Source organism: Spinacia oleracea, chromosome 6 (genome assembly GCF_020520425.1).
Source record: "Spinacia oleracea cultivar Varoflay chromosome 6, BTI_SOV_V1, whole genome shotgun sequence".
NCBI lineage: Eukaryota > Viridiplantae > Streptophyta > Magnoliopsida > Caryophyllales > Amaranthaceae > Spinacia > Spinacia oleracea.
Window position 1 is genome coordinate 77,106,867 of NC_079492.1, and position 19,499 is coordinate 77,126,365.

General features: G+C 33.8%; 1 protein-coding gene across 1 annotated transcript; it reads left to right on the forward strand.

The window, feature by feature from the left end:
• The first annotated feature begins 941 nt into the window (after nt 1–941).
• On the forward strand, nt 942–7,442 carry LOC110776845 (protein PSK SIMULATOR 2). Its single transcript, XM_056830957.1, has 12 exons — nt 942–1,495; nt 2,271–2,596; nt 2,683–2,775; nt 2,873–2,963; nt 3,385–3,478; nt 4,055–4,152; nt 4,646–4,712; nt 5,322–5,425; nt 5,517–5,633; nt 5,832–5,908; nt 6,066–6,110; nt 6,568–7,442. Exons 1-12 carry the CDS (start codon nt 1,256–1,258, stop codon nt 7,061–7,063), a joined length of 1,848 nt encoding a protein of 615 aa, XP_056686935.1. The 5' UTR covers nt 942–1,255; the 3' UTR covers nt 7,064–7,442.
• The last annotated feature ends 12,057 nt before the right edge of the window (nt 7,443–19,499 follow it).

A 19,499-nucleotide genomic window follows, 5' to 3' on the forward strand; every position in this document is an offset into this window, starting at 1 on the left:
ATTGTATAGATTTATAAATGTCAACTTTTTATAACTTTTACCCGTTGATGATTATAGATATTAATGATTGAAATATTGCATTGGCAAATGTGATAAAAAAAATTGTGTCATCTAAAAAAGAAATAGAGACGGTATTATTTATAATATACAATTTTAACCACCAATATGTTCAAGTACTCCATTAGTAAAATTATAAAATTTTGATATTATGATATATGTATTGACATCAACCCAACAATAATCGAAATAATGAAATTTTTATTTATTTAACAATAAATAAACATGGTCAAAGTTATTTTAAAAATAGTGTAAAAGTTAAAGTGATGCACTTATTAAGAAAGAGAAGAAATAAGTGTGTTTTCATCTTGAAAAAAAATTCTAGGTCCGATAATTTAAGATGAATTCTTACCATGAAATTCTAGGTGAAGAGAGCAAACAAAAGACCAATTGTCTGTTGGTTTAGTGGTGATTTGGGCTGAACTTGATAGGGAGGATCCGTGTTCGATCTCCCACAATAACAATTAGGAGGGGAATGAAACCTATCCGCCCAGAGCTCGTCCCGAATCCGAATTAGCCCTAAAATTAAACCGGGTACCAACACCAAAAAACAATCATTTAAAATTAGGGTGTAAAAAGCAAATTTTCACTTTAACTTTCAAATGCGTACTTCGTTTTTATTTGATATGAATTGAGTAGTACAAACTACAAACTGTTGAGAACTAAGTAGTTGGAAGGACAATTTCATAGTTGTACAACTTTAACCATTAATTACTGAGTATATTTAATTATTTCGTATTTATTAATAAATTTATGAAAAATTAAATTACTAAAAATATATAAATGGAGAAAGTCAAATTTCTACGCTTATTCAAAGAATTAGGAGTATTCAATTCCACCAATTTTTTTTACTGCTTATACTCGTACCACCTTTAAAAAAACCATATTTTTCAATAGTCAAAACCAGAGAAAATTAGACTTTCTCTCTCTCTCTCATTCATTCAATCCACGCGTCTTCGTCTTCTACTACTACTTCTATTGTCATCGTCATCATCTCCTTCAAATCTACCAGACCAGTTCATCATTTGAGGGTTTTGTGATTTTGTGAATTTGGATTTTGTGAATTTAATCTTTTTCGAGGTTCTGGTGAAATTGGGTATTCTCAATTCAATTATTTTCAGGGTTTTGGGAATTTCGGTATTTTCTGAATTCAATTAATTTTCAGGGGTTTGTTGGGTTTCTATAGGAGAGAGAAAATATGGGAGGAGCTTGTTCAGTTGGGACGATGGGAGGCAGGATTAGTTCAGAAGAATTGGAGCAGAAATTAGAGATGAAGGAGCAAAATCACAACAATAACAGCATTAACAATAAGTTGAAGAGGATTAAAAGCTTTGGAAATTTGAAGAAGAAGAAAAACAGAAATTCCGATGATGATCCAATTGCTTCTTCTCCTCAGAGGTTTTATTCCGGCGAGTTGAGTTTTTCCGGCGATCTTAAGGTATCTTCGTTGTCTCTTTAGCTTTACGGTACATCAAATCCCGTCTACATTACTGCCCTTTTCGACTCTTTCTGCGCAAATTAAATGGTGAATTTTGAGTTTGTTTGTTTATCTGGGTGATTGTTTTTTGGGTAAAAATAAATTGAATTATAAAGGTATAAAGGTGCTTGATTGTTAGAAAATTTGTTGTGTAGTTATTGCGCTGGATCTATGTGGATTTTGACTGGTAAAAATGCAGAATTTATGTACTGGAAATTGTGAATTTAGGGATCATATTCCTTGCTATTATTAGAGATGTATTATTTTTAATACTCCATAACAGTTTTGGATATTTTAATTTAAACTTTAAAGTATGTACTCGGTATTTTTTTTCCCACTTTAAAAACTTAATACTTGTATTTTTTTTCAAAAGAGCTAAAAATTGGCATCAGTATTGGTTGCTATCCTTAGCGGATGAAACAGTTAGCTTAACTTTGCTTAACTTATCAAAATTCGAGCTACATGATTGAAACTCCAACCTTGGCAATATTTTATGGAATCAAGTTGGTTGTGGTAGAAAGTACATGATAATTAGTGTTGTGGATGGATTTTCATGGATGTGGATATTGTGGAGATAATGACGAGCCTTTCGTTTAATCTCAGACTAATTGGGGTTGGTATGCTAGCTGGTTGTCGTCATTGTTGTTATGAATACGGTTTTAGAACCATGTGCTCTCATCTCATTTTCTACACTTTTGGACTTCAATCGTCTCAGTTAATTTGACAATTATTGCAGGCTCCACCCAGAGGATCGTCATTTATAGGTAGAGCTAGCTTTGCTGGACTAGAGAAGGCTGTTGATGTCTTGGATACACTTGGAAGTGGAATGACAAACTTGAGTCATAGTGGATTTCTGACAGGCAGGGTGGCCAAGGGGAACAAAATATCAATATTGGCATTTGAAGTAGCAAACACAATCACACGAGGAGTGAATCTCATGCAATCTCTCTCCAAGGAAAATGTCAACTTCATAAAGGAGGAGGTTATTCCCTCAGAAGGGGTTCAGTACTTGGTTTCTTCAGACACTAAGGTGTTGCTAAGTTTGGTTGCTTCAGACAAAAGGTTGTTATAGGGAACTTTTTACAGGAAATTCACTTTTCAACATCTTTGTTCCCTATTACAAATCTAACTTATATTGTTCGATCTAGGGAGGAACTTGACGTCTTTTGCAAAGAAGTGATCAGATTTGGCGACCGTTGTAAAGACCCACAATGGCATAACTTGGATCGGTTTTTTCAAAAGTAAGGTAGATTCTTTTTGTTTTGTATTCTACTGAAGCTGTTTAGTTTATTTCTAACTGAATTTGTATCCTCCTTGGAATTGGCTGTGCTATTTCAGTTTGGATTCCGAAAATGCGGTATACAAACCTCAAAGAGAACAGGTAGAAGCCAAAATGCAAGATTTGATGACTTTAGCTCATAATACCTCTGTAAGTGAATTTAATTTTGATTTTCACTTTTTCTCTCTTTAACATTAATTGGACTTTGGGATGAGGCAAATAAGATTCAGAAACCTGAACATTTGATTGCTTCTTGCTTCTTTTATTGGTAGTGTTGTATGCTACCTTTGTGAAATTCAACCTAACGCATCTTTCCATTCAAACCCAAGCTGCACTCTCAATAGATTTATATGGGTGGGGACTTAAATCTTCACCACTTTATTGTTAAATGCTGAGTGCTCAATCTAGATTATGAGAAGATGTTCAAGCACATTGATGTGCAAGGAGGCTGACCATTTTGGGGTAGCTGCATGCGTTTCTTTTTCGAGTTATTGATCTGGGTGACAGCAATTGGATTTCATATGTGCATTCCAGGGTGTGCTGAAAACAGTTAACATTTTTGTGTGTGTAGGAATTGTACCATGAGCTGAATGCTTTTGACAGATTTGAGCAGGATTATAGGCAGAAGGTTGAAGAATTGAAGTCCTTAAAGTTGCCTCGCAAAGGTTAGTCTTTTCAGTTAGACTGTGAAATTTAACACTTGAAACATCTCTTGGCTATTTGTCAGTGTGTATGGTGCATTAATTTACTTCTTCCCCTCTTCCCTCTCCAATTGTGATTCTCATTATTGTATCCGGAGAGTTCAGTCTTCTTTCTGCTTCTTCTACTTGGTGCTTTTGAAGCATAAGCTAAGCTGATAATTTTGGTACCTCTATAAAGCATATTTTTTTCCAGGGCTGTTGTAGTTTGAAAATGTATTAAGGACGTGGTTAAATATTGGATGATTAGCCTTTTAGCCACTAGTGTCTCGGCTACAGAAATTTCATACTATCCAACTCGGTCCTTCAGAAATGCGTTGTCCGATATCGTAATATTTCTTTGAGGTCTGTGAGAGACTTTTTGTTTCAATAAACCTCCAATTATGCACAAGGGTTCCTTTAAATAAAATATTTCACTGCTTGCAACCTGTTGATAAACTTTAAAGTTAATTTATTTTGGTTGTTTACCACATTTCCTACTTAATCGTAATCTTGTCATCTATTTTATAACCTTACTGATATGTTTTTATTTCTGAACTGTAGGAGAGCATCTCATGATGTTAGACAGTGAGCTAAAACAACAAAAGAAGATTGTAATGAGCTTGAAAAAAAAATCTCTTTGGTCAAAGAAATTGGAGGAGGTAAAAAACTTGCTCTACTTATTTTTGCAAGCCTGGAAATATCTGCAAATTGATTGAATTCATTATTCCTTGATTTATTTCCTGCTTTTACTCCCAAGTCACCGTCGTCTCAACTGCTGAAGTTGTCCTCGGTTCATATAATTAAGTCTTAATCTTGCACTAGTATATTTTATTTTTAAATTGAATCAAAGTATGAAACCACCCATTCCCGTCAGATTTCCAAGATAGGAAAGAATGCTTAATTGAATTAATCCTGATAGTACATTCTCTGTTTGGCTCATCGTATACAGAGAATTCTCTGCTCATGTTTGATTCTGTTGCCTTAACTGGGTAAAACCGGATGTTATCGACCACAAGTATTGGATATTAAAAGCTCACACTTTTTGTTTGTTTTCTTCGTTCCTTTTTTTTTTATACTTAAGATGAGCTTCAATGTTGTAGTCAACTCATGATTTTGTCTGCTGCTGTTTTTCTTTTTCTTTTGGTATTGCAGGTTATTGAGAAGCTTGTCGACATTGTTGCCTTCATACATCAAGAGATTACAGAAGTGTTTGGAGCAGGTATACTCCCAGCTTCTGGCTTATGATTCTGTACATATGCCTTTCTGGAATTTTGATTATTGTTCTTTGCTATGTTATCTTCTGTTTGTTTTTGCTACACTTTAACTTATTTTGGCTGAACTTGACTTGCTTTTGCTGAAAAAAGCTTATTTATGCGTTATGCTGGAACTTATTTAAATGAGCCGAGGAGCACAGAGCCATAGGCCTTGGGTATCCGATATATGTATATATTTTTTGAATTTACTTGCATGATGGATTTCTCAGAACTGTGATTAAGAAATTTTTGTTGATAGCTAACAAAAAGAAAAGTACTGCCCTGATTCCATGTTGGAAAACACAAGACATATATTGCTGAATGTGATTAGGATTTAGTTCAGTCTTTCGCCTTACTGATTATTTAGGACCTTCTCCATCCCTGTCTCCCTTATTTTGAATTTGTTCCAAGATACTAGTCCATTTCTTACTTTACTGAAAATTTGTGCTTAATTGAAGCCTATTAGATCATTTAGATGCTTCTTTTCAGATACAGGGAGTAATCTAGAACCCCTGGGCATACAAGTGCACCAAGTGGTCTGAGAATGGTTGATGATGGTTACTATAAAATGACAGGTGGAGTAATAGCTGGAGAAGAGGCTGGTATAGGTGCACAGAGACTAGGTCCTGCTGGTCTTGCCTTACATTATGCAAATGTTGTTAACCAAATTGACAACGTTGTAAGTTCATCCTTATCCTTTAATTTTTTTTTTATTGTTTCGTTGTTTTGAAAAATTGATGGTTAAAGAATGATGTCTTTGTGCTCTTCAGGCATCCCGGCCTAGTTCTCTCCCCCCTAATATAAGGGATACATTGTATCGTGGATTGCCAGTTAGTGTCAAGACTTCTATGCGTTCCAGTTTGCAGAAAATCCGCACCAATGCGGAGGTATTCCTTTAAAAAATTATTCGTTCCACTGCTTTATTGGAACCGACTCTGTCACCGACTCACACACAACAACCCAAAAATCATAATGGGCTTTAGTGCAATGTTGTTCTGTGAGGAGGCTTCGGAAGCTTTTTTACTTCTGGTTTATGCACCTCATCTATTTGACTGGATTCTAACATGCTCTGCTATCTTGTACAGCTTGAAGTTCCTCAAATAAAAGCTGAAATGGAGAAGACTCTTCAATGGCTTGCTCCCATGGCGTCAAACACTTTAAAGTACGATAGTGGGTTATTTTTATTTCATGATGCTGTTGTTGTCGATCAGTCAAAGTAGCATAAATTATTCTTTTTCTAAGTCTAAAATACCGCCTTCTGCACTATCATTTTTATCTTGCACCTCATTTAACTGTGGTTTCCTTCAAACTTGGAACAGAGCGCATCAAGGTTTTGGTTGGGTTGGAGAGTGGGCCAATTCCAGGTTTGTAACTCATTTCTTTTATATGCAATAATATGCTATTGGTTTGAAATGAGAATTGTGTGCTTATCTTTAGCCCATGCAAGCTGTGTGATAGGAAAAAAGTGTTCAACTCTTGTTTATAGTTGTACTTGTATAACATAAGAAATAGGAAATACATTGGGGATTCATGGAGTTCTGAAGTGTGTGCTTATCTTTAGCACATGCAAGTTGTATTATGGGAAAACAGTGTTCAACTCTTGTACTTGTATAACATAAGACGTAGGAAATACATTGGGGATTCATGGAGGAACTCTTAGCCTATCAAATATGATCCAATCTCTAGTACTTTTATGACAAGACTACGTCCAGTAAACATGATGCCCATAATGTATCCAAAATGTCAAATCTCGGAGATAGATATATAACATCACACCGAATCATGAGCTTATGAGTAATGACCTTTATTCTGGTTGTGCAGCAATGAAAAAAAGATGGCAGGAAATGGCAACTTAATCCGTCTTCAAACTCTGTATCATGCAAATAGGGAGAGGATAGATGGTCACATCCTGACGCTTGTGACACTGCTTCATCAGTTGGTTAGCGGGATGAAACAGAGAGATTATGGGCTCAAGACTTTACCACTGCTGCAATCTCCTAGCAAAAAGATTCTGGTGCTCAGCTCACCATCAAAGAGATTCCCATCTCTACATGATGATAACAAACCTCTAAGAGTTGAGCTGACCGAGGAGGACCGGAATTTGCTAGAAATAATGAGCAGATCAAAACGTACTACTCCTGGAATTAGCAAAAGTCAAGAATTTGGCAAGACATCTCAGAGGATGGGCAAATCATGGACATGGAGTAAGAGTAGTGAAAGTTCACCATACAAGGAGCCGAGATCTCTTTGCACTGTCAACTATTATGATATTGGCTACTTGGACGTGATGAGTGGTGGTATCGAAGCACCGTTTTGACAAGTTAAAGATTGAATTATTTGCCTGAAAATGATCACCCTTTATTCGTTAAAATACTACTGTATATAATGGCACATATTGCGAGTATTTTTTTGGTATTGTACATACATAGATATAGTTGCAACTGACACCAATACCATACTCTTGATTGGGTATATAATGGGGAGAGATAATATAAAGTTAAATAGCTGTATCAAATGCATTGAATGGGTTGTAAGGTGGAGTTTCTCAGGTTCAAGTTTTGGTTCCATTAGCTGGCCTGGGAATTGAATCTGAATTTGCCTCTTAAGATGGCAGATGAACAATCGTTTTAGTCACTCTCACTCGTATGTTGTTTTGTTAACTGTTTGATATTCAATAATACCATCATGTTATACTACCTCTGTTTTCATGCTACCTCTGTTTTCGCTAGCTGTTACCTTTTGCTTTTGCTATCCATGATCGATGATCCATACTGCTAATGCTTTAACTTGCAACTTTCTACGCCATGATCAGTAATGGTATGTAGATTTAATTGCTCATGTGAATTCCTGTATGATTTACATTTTGTTCCAATTTCCGTGTGCATGTACTTCGTTTATCTTTCTGAATGTCGTCTTTTAAGGTTGTGACTAGTAGAGGAAGTCTATGTCTAAAGTAATGGACACACTTGTTTATACTGATTAATTTGATATTAATATTAATTAATTTGTTATTGGTATACTAATATGTTGCTAATTAGTATTAATAACAGTCACTTGTGTTATTAGTACTGACATTTTTTTTGTTGGTACTAAAAAGTGTTGTATTGGGGTGACTTGTGTGCCATTTAGTCACAAGGCACTTGATGTTTAGAAACCCTAATGACTAGGGAGTGTTTGAACTCTATGCATTTCTCTCGTTATATTCAAGATATTCTTCTAAGCAACTTTTACCAGCAATGACCTTTTGCACTTTATGGAGTTGTGAAAAGATAAAAGGCATAGGGTCATAAGATTAAATAACAGGTTGACCAAGTAAACTAGGCAGGTTAGTCGGGCTGGGTTAACTGGTTGGTCTACAATTAGCCAATTGACTGGATTGGATGGCAAGGCCAATTGTGACAAACTTGACCTAGTGATTAAGATGGGATAGGCCGGATAAAACTTTGTATTTGTTTTCATTTAATTTTCTTATAGCTTGTAATAAGTTTTGTTGTATGGTGTTTGCCTTAGCTTGATACAAGAAAAATGGCACAAAACTGCCCTTAGTCTTTAATATACTTTCATTAGGGGTATCCACGAAACAAATTCCACCCTTCACTAGACCAGTATAGTAACTCCATGCACTTGAGATGCGCGTGTGCAGCAGTTTAGCAAACTCTTATATCTTCTGGAACATTTATACGAAGAGTGTCACATATATAGTAGTAGTTTTTATCGATGTGGGATAAAGAACCCTTTTGATCTTTTGAAGCAAAACTACTTGGAATGAAATGAACTCGTGTACTTTCCAATCATGAAATGGTGGGAGTAAGATTAAATCACTTAAGTGGATAGACACAATTATAAAACCAGTAAATATGTGGATATATTATACAAAATGGAGTGAGTAATCTTATCTACCTCACATATTTTAACATTGCTCAATTGAATTGCTGAAATGAATAATTCCCTCAAGTTGTTGGAAATGCATACTTCATTGCAAGTGCAACTACTCCAATTTTAAACCAAAACCAAATGCACTAAATGAATCATATATATTAGCATGTTTTTATGCCTTAATTCATATCCAACCCAAATTATTTTATCAATCAAACTTTCTCATTAAAATGAAGATCTTTGCATTTCACAAGCTTAACACTAATATCATTTTGGCTCTTTTTGCCATTTCTTTTTTACTATTTCATGTTCAATTAATCACATCTCAACAACAAAATCTACCATTTCCTAATAGTTTTGGGCCAGCTGGATTGGGAAGTGCCCCTAATGAAATGGGTACACCTGTAAATGATGGGACAATTCCCTCTTTTGGGGCCACTTCTTCTGACAGCAACAACCCAATTCAACAATCTCAACCAGGCTATCAACAACAATAGCAGCAACAACAACTAGGTTACCCTCAGAAAGATACAAATCTCCCGTTCTTGGCTAACAATAATAACAACAATATTAATAATAGGCAATTTTCTCCTAATTCAAATCAATTGCCATTTGCTGTTAGTAATCAGAAAGGGGTGAATAACCCTAATGCTTTTTATAACGGAGCACCTGCAAAGTCAAACCTAGAAACACTCATGTTAGTATCATTTCTGATGTATTTGGTCATAAATTTTGTTGTGCTTCCCTATACCACTTGTTAGTTTAAGGCTTTTATGTTACTCCATCTAATCCAAAACATTACCACAGCTAATGCAAATTTATGTATTTTTATATTTCCGGCAGTGATCTAATCATATCAAATCCAAATTCGAGGGGATTTTTTTTGTCATGTATTCATATTTATGAAAGTTGATCTAACGGAGATAGATTTAATTCCGCTAAAAAAAAGTCTAAACTCGGAGGCAATTTTTTTTTTTTTGAGGAAGTATGCAATATTTGTTAGACTTCTTGTCGTATCTCTTCTCTATTCTATAAGGGAACTCATGAGATCATTGTAGTAAATAGTATTTTGGTGTCCCCCATGGAATAAACTATAATACCCTTAATCAGTATATAATTTAATTAATTAATTAAAAGCTTAATTACAATAGTTCTAAAAATTGATTATTTAATGTCATTGCAAAAAAGTAAATTCCAATGCTTGTGACCGCCAAAATTCAACAAATACTTAATTGAATTCCTCTAATAAACATAAAAGCAAGTCGAAACTTCTAGCGTAATCGTCGATTATCGTAGACTACGATATAAGATCTTAGACAGTTGATATTGCATAATTCATCTTAGCCACCCAAAATAATTAAAATTTTAAAACTCTTTAAAGGATTGTTTGGTTGATTTTATAAGGCGTAACAATAATAATTTTTAAACACCAACCTTTATCTTGGTTGATTTTTTTAACAATAATCACACTTTTTTAAACCAAAACTTGTGGTGTACCTCACCGCTTATAGAGTTCATCTTCAACCTTAATTAACCTCCATTTCCGAGCTTCATCTTCAACTACCCCCCCCACCCACCACCCACACCCCAAACCTTAAATTGTCAAAATTTTGTAGAAATCAGCAAAATAAAATCAATGCTGATTATCCATTTGTTGCATAATTTTAATAAATTAATTCGATATTTTTTCATGAAAAGGCACTGATTCATCTTAATTATATTTTTTATTAAAAACTAATTCATATGTGCTATTAGACATTTTCATTGCAAGAATCGTGAATGAAAACGTCAAATTAGTGGTTGAAATATACGCTTGTTGTCCACCATTGATGGTCTTTGAAGGACTCAAAGAGCCATATCGAAAAGACAACTATATCCCTTGTATTTTTCTGGAAACCTCCTGCAACTACCTACACTTAGCAAGTCGTCATGTTCTGTTCACCTTATTTCTACTTATTTCAGGAAAAATAAGTTCAGATAAGTTCAGATAAGATAAGTTCAGCAAAAATAAAGGTTGACCAATTACAATTTATAACTAAAATAAGTTTTGATAAGTTCTAATAAGTTCAGATAAGTTCAGATAAGATAAGTTCAGGAAAAATAAGTGGAAATCAGGTGAATAGAACGCAACCCTGAATAAATTTGAATTATATTAATTTTTACATAAATAAAACTCCCAAATATTGCTAATAAGTTTATTTTTGAAAAAATCCTAAAAATTAATACAGGTTCATTCAGTACTTCACACAGATCGAGTAGTACTTAGGCTCCGTTATATTGAACTTATTTTGACTGAACTTATATTATCTGAACTTATCTGAACTTTACTGAACTTATCTGAATTTAACTGAAATTATCTGAATTTATCTGAACTTATTTTATCTGAAAAAAACTTATTTTCTCTTAAATAGACTTATTTGTGTGTGAAAATGTCTGAAAAAAACTTATTTTTGCTGAACTTAACTGAACTTATCTGAACTTAACTGAACTTAATTTGTCAGAAATAAGTCAAAATAAGTCGAACAGAACCGAGCCTTGTGCTTTGTTCTGACTTATTTCAGATCAAATAAGTTCAGATAATATAAGTTAAAAAAAATAAGTTTTTTTAGAATTTTTACACACAAAAAAGGCCCTGTTCTTTTAGATTGAAAATCTCTGAATTTAAATGAACTTATTTAACCTGGACTGAACTGATTGGACCTAAACTAAATTGAACTTAACTTATTGGAACTGAATTGAACTGAACGAAACTGAATTTATTGGATCTGATTAAACTGAACTTATTGAAACTGAACTTAACCGATCATAAATTAATTTAACTTAACTGAAATAAAATAAATCATAATAGTTTTAAATTATTAAAATAATAACAAAAATAATATTTCAATAATAGAAAAATGTGAAATTAATTAAAGTAGCTTAAAAAAATACTACAATAATAAGTTATACGACGTATATAAATAATAATAATATGGGATTTCGGCCCGGATATAGGTTGATATTGGTCTATCTGGAGGAAACGATGGAGCTCTCCGACATGCAGACGTGTTGCTCTACTCTTGGGATCGGGGATGTGATGTGTGTGTTGACTTGACGGGATCTTCTCCTTTGACACAATCTGGGTTGTCTGGCTTTGTCCCAGGCCGGGTTGTGACTGATGCGACTATTCGGAAGCGGGTCAAGTGCGAAGCATGTTGTCGGACAATTGGTATAAGTTTTCTTCCGTTCTCTTTCTCTTCTTTGGGGGAGCTGGATAAGGATGTTGTTGCGTTGCTGAAGAGGGTTCAGAAGTTCTCTAGGACACAGGACATTGGAGCTCGTGCTGCTACTCATATTTTCATCAGGATAGGCTTTGCTAGAGAACTTCTTATGGGCCCCCACTCTTCATAATACGCTTGAGATGTTGCCTCATTAAAAACCTTACCAGGAAAACCCAATGGGACAAAACCTTGGTTAAGGGAAAAAGAATGCAACGCGTATTTCTCCCCCTGATGAATACATCAATTGAGATCTTTTTGTGCAATCCATCCAATATTGTTGAATAGTTTCTCAAATGTAACAGCATGAAGTTCCTTGAAATTTGATTCTCCAAAGCTTAACTTGAATCTTCAATTGTTTTGAAAATAATACCTGTAAGATCATGTGCTTTTCTCTATCTCTTTCGATACATTTTTTTTCTATTTTCCCGATGCATAATATAATAATTCTTTAGCTTCACCTGAGATAAATACATTTTCTTGTATATGATATTACAAGACTTATCCATACATATTGGACATTATACCTTCTTCTGGAGGTCATAAATTGTAGTTTTTGATCAATATTGATCAAACTTTTTTTTGGTCATACTTTCATGGCAATACATGATAAATATCAATATCATCGTCCAACTTGGAGGTATAGTATAGCTAATAATGTTATTTATGGTTCTTCTGGACCATGATATAATATCCATTGGAAGGACATTACATACTTTATCTTACTCCCTATGTCCCTTAATACTCGCACCGTTTTGACTTTTTGCACTATTCACTAAATTCACTTTGACCCTATTTTATTTCTACTATATGAAAACAAATGTTAGTATATTATTGGCTTCATCTTAATATATATTTCCAAAATATTATATTTTTAATTTTTTTTATAATATGTAGTTAAAGATATTGATGGTCAAAGTTGTGCATTGGCAAGCGTGTCTAGTCAAAATGATGCGAGTATTAAGGGACGGAGGGAGTATATTTTAAGATGATTCATATTTGTACAAGAATTCTTTCATAAATAATTTAATATATATATTTCTAAACTCTTAAGTACTCAAACTACTGGTTGAGACGACATTCCAAAAACACTCTTTTAGAGTTTTGATAATATCTCATCAATGTTGGGATGTTTGTATGCAAAACTCAAAAGGTTAGATGTTTAAGAACATCATGAATAAGTTCTTCAGGAACTTTTCTTATTTGCATGATTCATAACATACTATTAAATCAATATTATATTTGTTTTGCAACTACTAGCCCAATGAAGCAGGAATCTCATCTTATAAATTTCCATAAAGTTGCAAATCCGCCTTACCATTATTTGGATTCATATTTCATATACGACATCATAATAGTTTTGAAACATGTTATATGAAATTATAACTAGATAATTCTATATCATACCATGATAAAACATAAAACAAACTAAATGTATGATGAATGATGCATTTACCTATTAACTACATATGTATATGAATGTAGGACTCAAATGCAAAACACTGTACAGTGTGGATATTTCAAATCCATAACTTGTTGGACTTCAGGCCCATGAGCTCATTTGATCATTATAGTTATGTCTACATCGAAACAGACATAGATTTACGATCCCCTATTCAAAAACCATTATTTCTCGCATATGCATTATATTTCGGTTCCATCATCTACCGGTATCATCAAAATTCTTCAACATATATTTTGCATGCTATTCATCAATGATATCTGAATATTTATTCAATAGGTACCATTTATTTTTTCTCACGGGCCATCTATTATTGTTCAGATATCTATACCACTTCAAGGGTTTTTCATATACTATATAATTAATAGTGTTATCTTTATTTTCAAAAATATCATCAACTGCATTATCTTGCCATCATTTTCATATAATCACTATGTTGGAACCGTATATATAATCTACACTTCAGGTGTAGAGATTTAAATAAATATTGGCAAGATATATATTTCTCAACACTTACTATATGTAACATCGAGCACTATGATTATCATACAACTTTATGTCTCTAGACATTGTAAAACTTAACATTATTACGTCATAGATATTTATGTCCAAACATACTTCGAGGACATAAAGATGGCATGTACACCTATTCATATGGGAATCAATTTATTATCTTTCAATTTTGCCAACTTATTCTTGCTCGCGCGTCTCCCCTAAGTTGGGAAATATTTTCAATATGTTATGGGGCATAAAAAATTTCACCAACTAAATAATACACTTTTCAACGTGTATTTTGATAAATATGACATACTTTTGTTCTCTTCTGGAGATCAACATTGATTATGGGGAGTAAATATAATATGCAGTTGTTTTCTTCATATTTTCTCTTTTTGTGCTGACGTATGATTTCCCCGATCAAGAGATTTATGATGCTTATTTATGATACTTAAATCAATCAAAAAATACTTGTAAACTTATTGGTGATCTTCAAGTCACCTACTATCATTCTGGTGAACTTCAGGTCACTTGCTATCATGGTGAACTTCAAATCACTTATCATTATACAATTTTTCAAAATCATTAATATCTCTTGTATTTATTTTCTCAATCGATTCATTATAACTATTCGATTGAAATACAACTCAACCTCATCATTTTGTCCTGCCTTTGAATATATACAACATATGAGGGAGTGTCGATCAGCACATGAAATTTTATTTGATAAGAATTTTCAAATTCTCATAACAGGTGTTCTTAAACCCGGATGGCCTGGATTATCACATCATGCGTATATAATATCATATAAAATATTTCATTCGATAACTGCTGGTTATCTTCTCAAAGTGATCACTATAATTATAGAATACTATAATTTGAACATATTGTGATGTGATATAACGACACAAACTGGTGTCTCAATTATAACGGCAAGACAATCTAAACAAAACTTATGGAAGATAGCTTGTACTCTTCAAGAGTATCCATTACAACTTTGGTACATATCATAAAAGTATACATCTTCAGAATGTAGTATATTACTCATGCTCATAGAGCGAGTCAATAAGACATGATCAAATATTTGTACCAAGTTTAACATATTATATTATAATCCTGATCATATACTACTAATTTTATTATGTTGAGAGCTATCTCCCCTTATCCTTGCATGTATATAAATTTGGTTCGGAGAGCGTGCTACAATGTCTATTAGACATATGTTTTCATTATCTTTATACACCATGTTTATCTATAATTTATTCACTTGTGATGAGTACTAATAAATCTCAACAAGATGTTTTGGTGTAATGAGCCCAACTTTTATTTAATATTTTCTCCGCAACCAACCAAAAATATAAAGTTTGAGTTTTCTCATCAATAATTTTTACCCGATTTTCATAATTTACAATCTCACTTCTGGTGTGTATATGTGTATTTTGATATTACATTTGTACTCATTTATTCACCCATGATTATACTTTATTTTACTTTCACATCCTCGATCATGACTATTGACATTATCTTCACTATCTTTAGTCATGCAATTTCTCATTCACTTCTGGGAATGATTTACCTAGTTGAACGTGATCATAATATTTTTCTTCAGGATTTCGTTATTTGTCTCATCCACCAAAAAGACAATATATAACTATTTAAAAACACTCTTAAATCTCTCTCAAAAATATCGTGTCTGCAGGACCACACTAGTTTCATGAAAGAAATGTAGGGTATCTTGACAACAAGATTTAGAAACTATTATAGTTTTTTTTAGGTCATATTTTCTTGTACTTCCCCAAAAGGTCTGCGGGCCTTTAATGGTCAAAAGTCTAAACTTAAGTCGTGAACCTAATTTGACTTGTAAACAACAGTCAAGGGTATATTCGCATTTCAACATATAACACCCTTGATAAATAATTTTCTTCAGGGAAGAGCAAGACCACATATTTAAGTTCTTCAATATTATCTAGTAAATTCTATTATAAATTCTACTTGTTTTAGTAGACCAATACCTTTTTTTCTCCACAACGGTAACATACATTGGTCACATTCTCAGTTTTATCTTTCTCTGGTTTGTTACCATCTTTGTCCCACTTCTGGTGGGAATATGAGTTTTTGAGAGAACCATCTCGGCCTCAAACTCAACCATATTCGTATCCACGCCCACGTCCATGACCACGTCCTCAACCGCTTTTGTTGTGTGGTATTTTCTTTCCCATTATGGGATGTCACATTCGCTTAAGGGAATGTAGCAGGACCAGTTGGACGTGAATCTTAATTTTTTAATCAATAGCTCGTTAATTGTTTTTCCAGCCACAAGGAGACAAGATATAAGTTCAAAATATTTCTTGGACAACTTATTTGAGTGAAAGTCAGAATAGATTTTCTCCATCATTTTGCATCAATGATTTTCTCCCCACATAATTTCAACTGTGAAGTAATTCTGAACATAGCTGAGTTATATTGAGTTACAGACTTAAAGTCTTGTAGTCTTAAATGTAACCAGTCATATCGAACTTTAGGTAAAATTGCAGTTTTCTGGTGGTCATACTTCTCCTTTAGATATTCCAAAGGACTTGTGGATCTTTTACCGTCAAATACTCTATCGTAAGACCCTTATGGAGGTGATGGCGAAGAAATATCATAACTTTAGCTTTGTTTTTGACTTGTTGCTCTATTTCCTTCTTTGATTGTATCAATAAGGTGGGTGAATTTCAACATCTACCACCCAAAACAAATATTTCTTTCCAGTAATATCAAGGGTCACTAATTCAAGTTTTATAAGGTTTAACATAATTCACTATACAAAATATTCCAAATTAGGAATTAAGTATGTCCATATCATATTATCATTTATAATTTAATGCCGTAGTTTTTTAAATCCATACATATAAACCCATAATATGTATAGTCGTACAAATAAAAAGGAAACGCATATCCATTAAACAAAAAAACCAAAGGAAGATGCTTTTCTAAAATCACGTCGAACTTTCGGCATAATCTTTAAACTTTGGAACAATGACAAACAAAGTGACATACGTAATCTTTAAACTTTGTAACACAGACAAACAATGTGACATAATCAAACAAAGAGACATAATCTATAAGTTTTTTCATGAGATAAACATTGACATGCGGCAAATTGGTATTGCGGTAAATGAAAACATGACTGTACGAGGGACCGACTCAACTTACTGCAAACTAAAACACAATCAAACTAATTGTAGAGAGGAGTACTCGTCAATTTGATGCTCGTCGATTTGAGTATAATTAATTACACAAAACAATCAAAAGTCCATTCCTTTGTGTACAATTAATTAAATTCAACAAATAAGAATACTTGTCAATCACTTTGATAATAAGAAAAGTGATGCTTACTTCAATGATAGATGATTGATTTCCTTGGTTTTTAGTTCGCTCGGTTGGCTAGGGTTTGGTGCTGATAACGTGTTGTGAAACAAAGAGACAGAGGGGAGAAATTGGGAGAGAACGACTGTGTTTTATTCCATGAACAATAGGGTATATATACATACAATAGAATATGGTTTGCTTGAGTAACAATAACCCCTAAGATCTAGAATATACTAGGGGTATAATGGACATCCACATAATATTCATAACAGGAATAAGATATTTTTTGTTTTAAACTAAATTAATATATTAAAAAAAATTGCAGGAATAAGAAATTTTATCCTATATATATGTGGTGTTTTGCTTTTTATTTATTCTTTACCCTAATTCAATAGGTATGCCCAACTATGATTTGGTACCGCATAAAATTGTTTGTTTTTCTTCATTAATAAAAGAGTACACAAATTACATTCGTGTTAAGTCATACCTTATAAGTCATTATGTCAATAATAAATTTACACTCCGTATACGGAGTCATGGAGTAATATGAAGTACTTAATACAAGTACATATATATATATATTGACGGAAACAACAACAATAACAACAACAAAGCCTTAGTCCCAAAATGATTTGGGGTCGGCTAACATGAATCGCCGTAGGAGATCGTCATTGTCACCAATCAAACCAGAAAGGAGCAGGAAGTAAAAAGAAAAAAGCAAGAAAAATAAGGTGGAATTAATGAAAGTAAGATAAGAGAAAAATGTATATATATTATAGAAGAAATAATGTAAGAGATAATAAAAAATAAGTAAAGTTTAAAATAAATGAATAAGTAAAATAAGTACATTTCAAAATAGCATGTAAAAATAAAAAAATTCAAAAGAATTTTAAAAATAAAATAAAAAATAAATTACAAAATAGAAAAAAACAGAAATATGAAAGCTGTATAAGTCAAATGAAGTCATCAATATATATTCTCTCCTCCACTCTGTCCTATCCAACGCCATATTTTCCTCAATCCCAAGAAATCGCATATCGTGCTCAATCACCTTCCTCCAAGTTTTCTTAGGTCTTCCCCTACCCCTTGCAATTCTATCATTTTGCCACCCTTCTATCCTCCTAAACGGGGCATCACTTGATCTCCTGCTTACATGTCCAAACCATCTTAAACGATTTTCCATCATCTTAAACTCAATCGGTGCAACCCCTACTTTCTTCCTAATAATCTCATTCCTCAAACGATCCTTTCTTGTATGCCCATACATCCAACGTAACATGCGCATCTCCGCCACATTCATCTTGTGCACGTGACAATGTTTCACTGCCCAGCATTCCATGCCGTATAACAAAGCCGGTCGAATGGCTGTGCGGTAAAATTTTCCCTTCAATCTTTGGGGCATGCCTAAATCACATAGATGTAGGGGAATACAGTTAAACATAATAACATGTGCGGAAACAATCCCCAAAGCCAGGAAATATGTATAAATCACATATTAAGCAAACTTACATTCGAAGCGTATTTTCCCTAGTAATATGTCAATGAACATGAACTTAGAACTCCACTTGTCGTTCCTCTACTTGGTTCACCGACACGATCATATCCGTCTTGATAACCATAGCTTAGACAATCAATCTGTTAGGTTATGATGTTAGGTTATGATACATATGACAATTCATAAATCATGCGGAAAAACCATAAACCCAGGAAAACATATTATTTACACATAATCATTTAGCATAGATTAGATGCATACTCTTTGTTGCGTGCCTTCCCTAGCTGCGCCCGAACCGAACAAGAACAAGTCTTTAGGACTCCAAGTGTCGTCCCTCCGTAGATAGTCCACAGCACGTCCGGATCCGCCTTAAGATTGACCAACTAGAATCGCCCTTAAGGTACTATTATTTTCGGCACTTTATAGGCAAATGTGTGACTGAATTTTTCTCTCAAAAACTCACTTTGAATACTTTGAAACTTGTGTTATAAATTGTGAGCCCTAGCCTCATATTTATAGCGGTATGGAAAGGGAATCGAAATCCTATTCAGATACAAATTAATCAAACCTAGAATCCTACAAGAACTCTAATTTAATTAATTTATCAAATAGAATTAGGAATTTAATCATTAACCGAACTCTGCATGTTTTAGGAAACGTGCACGAACACAAACACTTGCACACACACGCACGGCAGCCACGATGGGCCTCATGCGTGCGCGCGAGCAGCAGCCCACTCAGCGCCCGCGCGCGCTGCGCGTGCTGTGCGCGCTGTGCGCGCTGCGCGCTGCGCGCAGCCTGCTGGGCCTGGCCTTGC

Bases quoted from the DNA above. Each gene is read 5' to 3' on its own strand.
- LOC110776845 (XM_056830957.1), top strand. From the start codon at position 1,256: ATGGGAGGAGCTTGTTCAGTTGGGACGATGGGAGGCAGGATTAGTTCA. The intron at 4,153-4,645 runs GTAAAAAACTTG...TTGGTATTGCAG, and splicing joins GGTCAAAGAAATTGGAGGAG to GTTATTGAGAAGCTTGTCGA. The intron at 5,909-6,065 runs GTACGATAGTGG...AACTTGGAACAG, and splicing joins ATGGCGTCAAACACTTTAAA to AGCGCATCAAGGTTTTGGTT.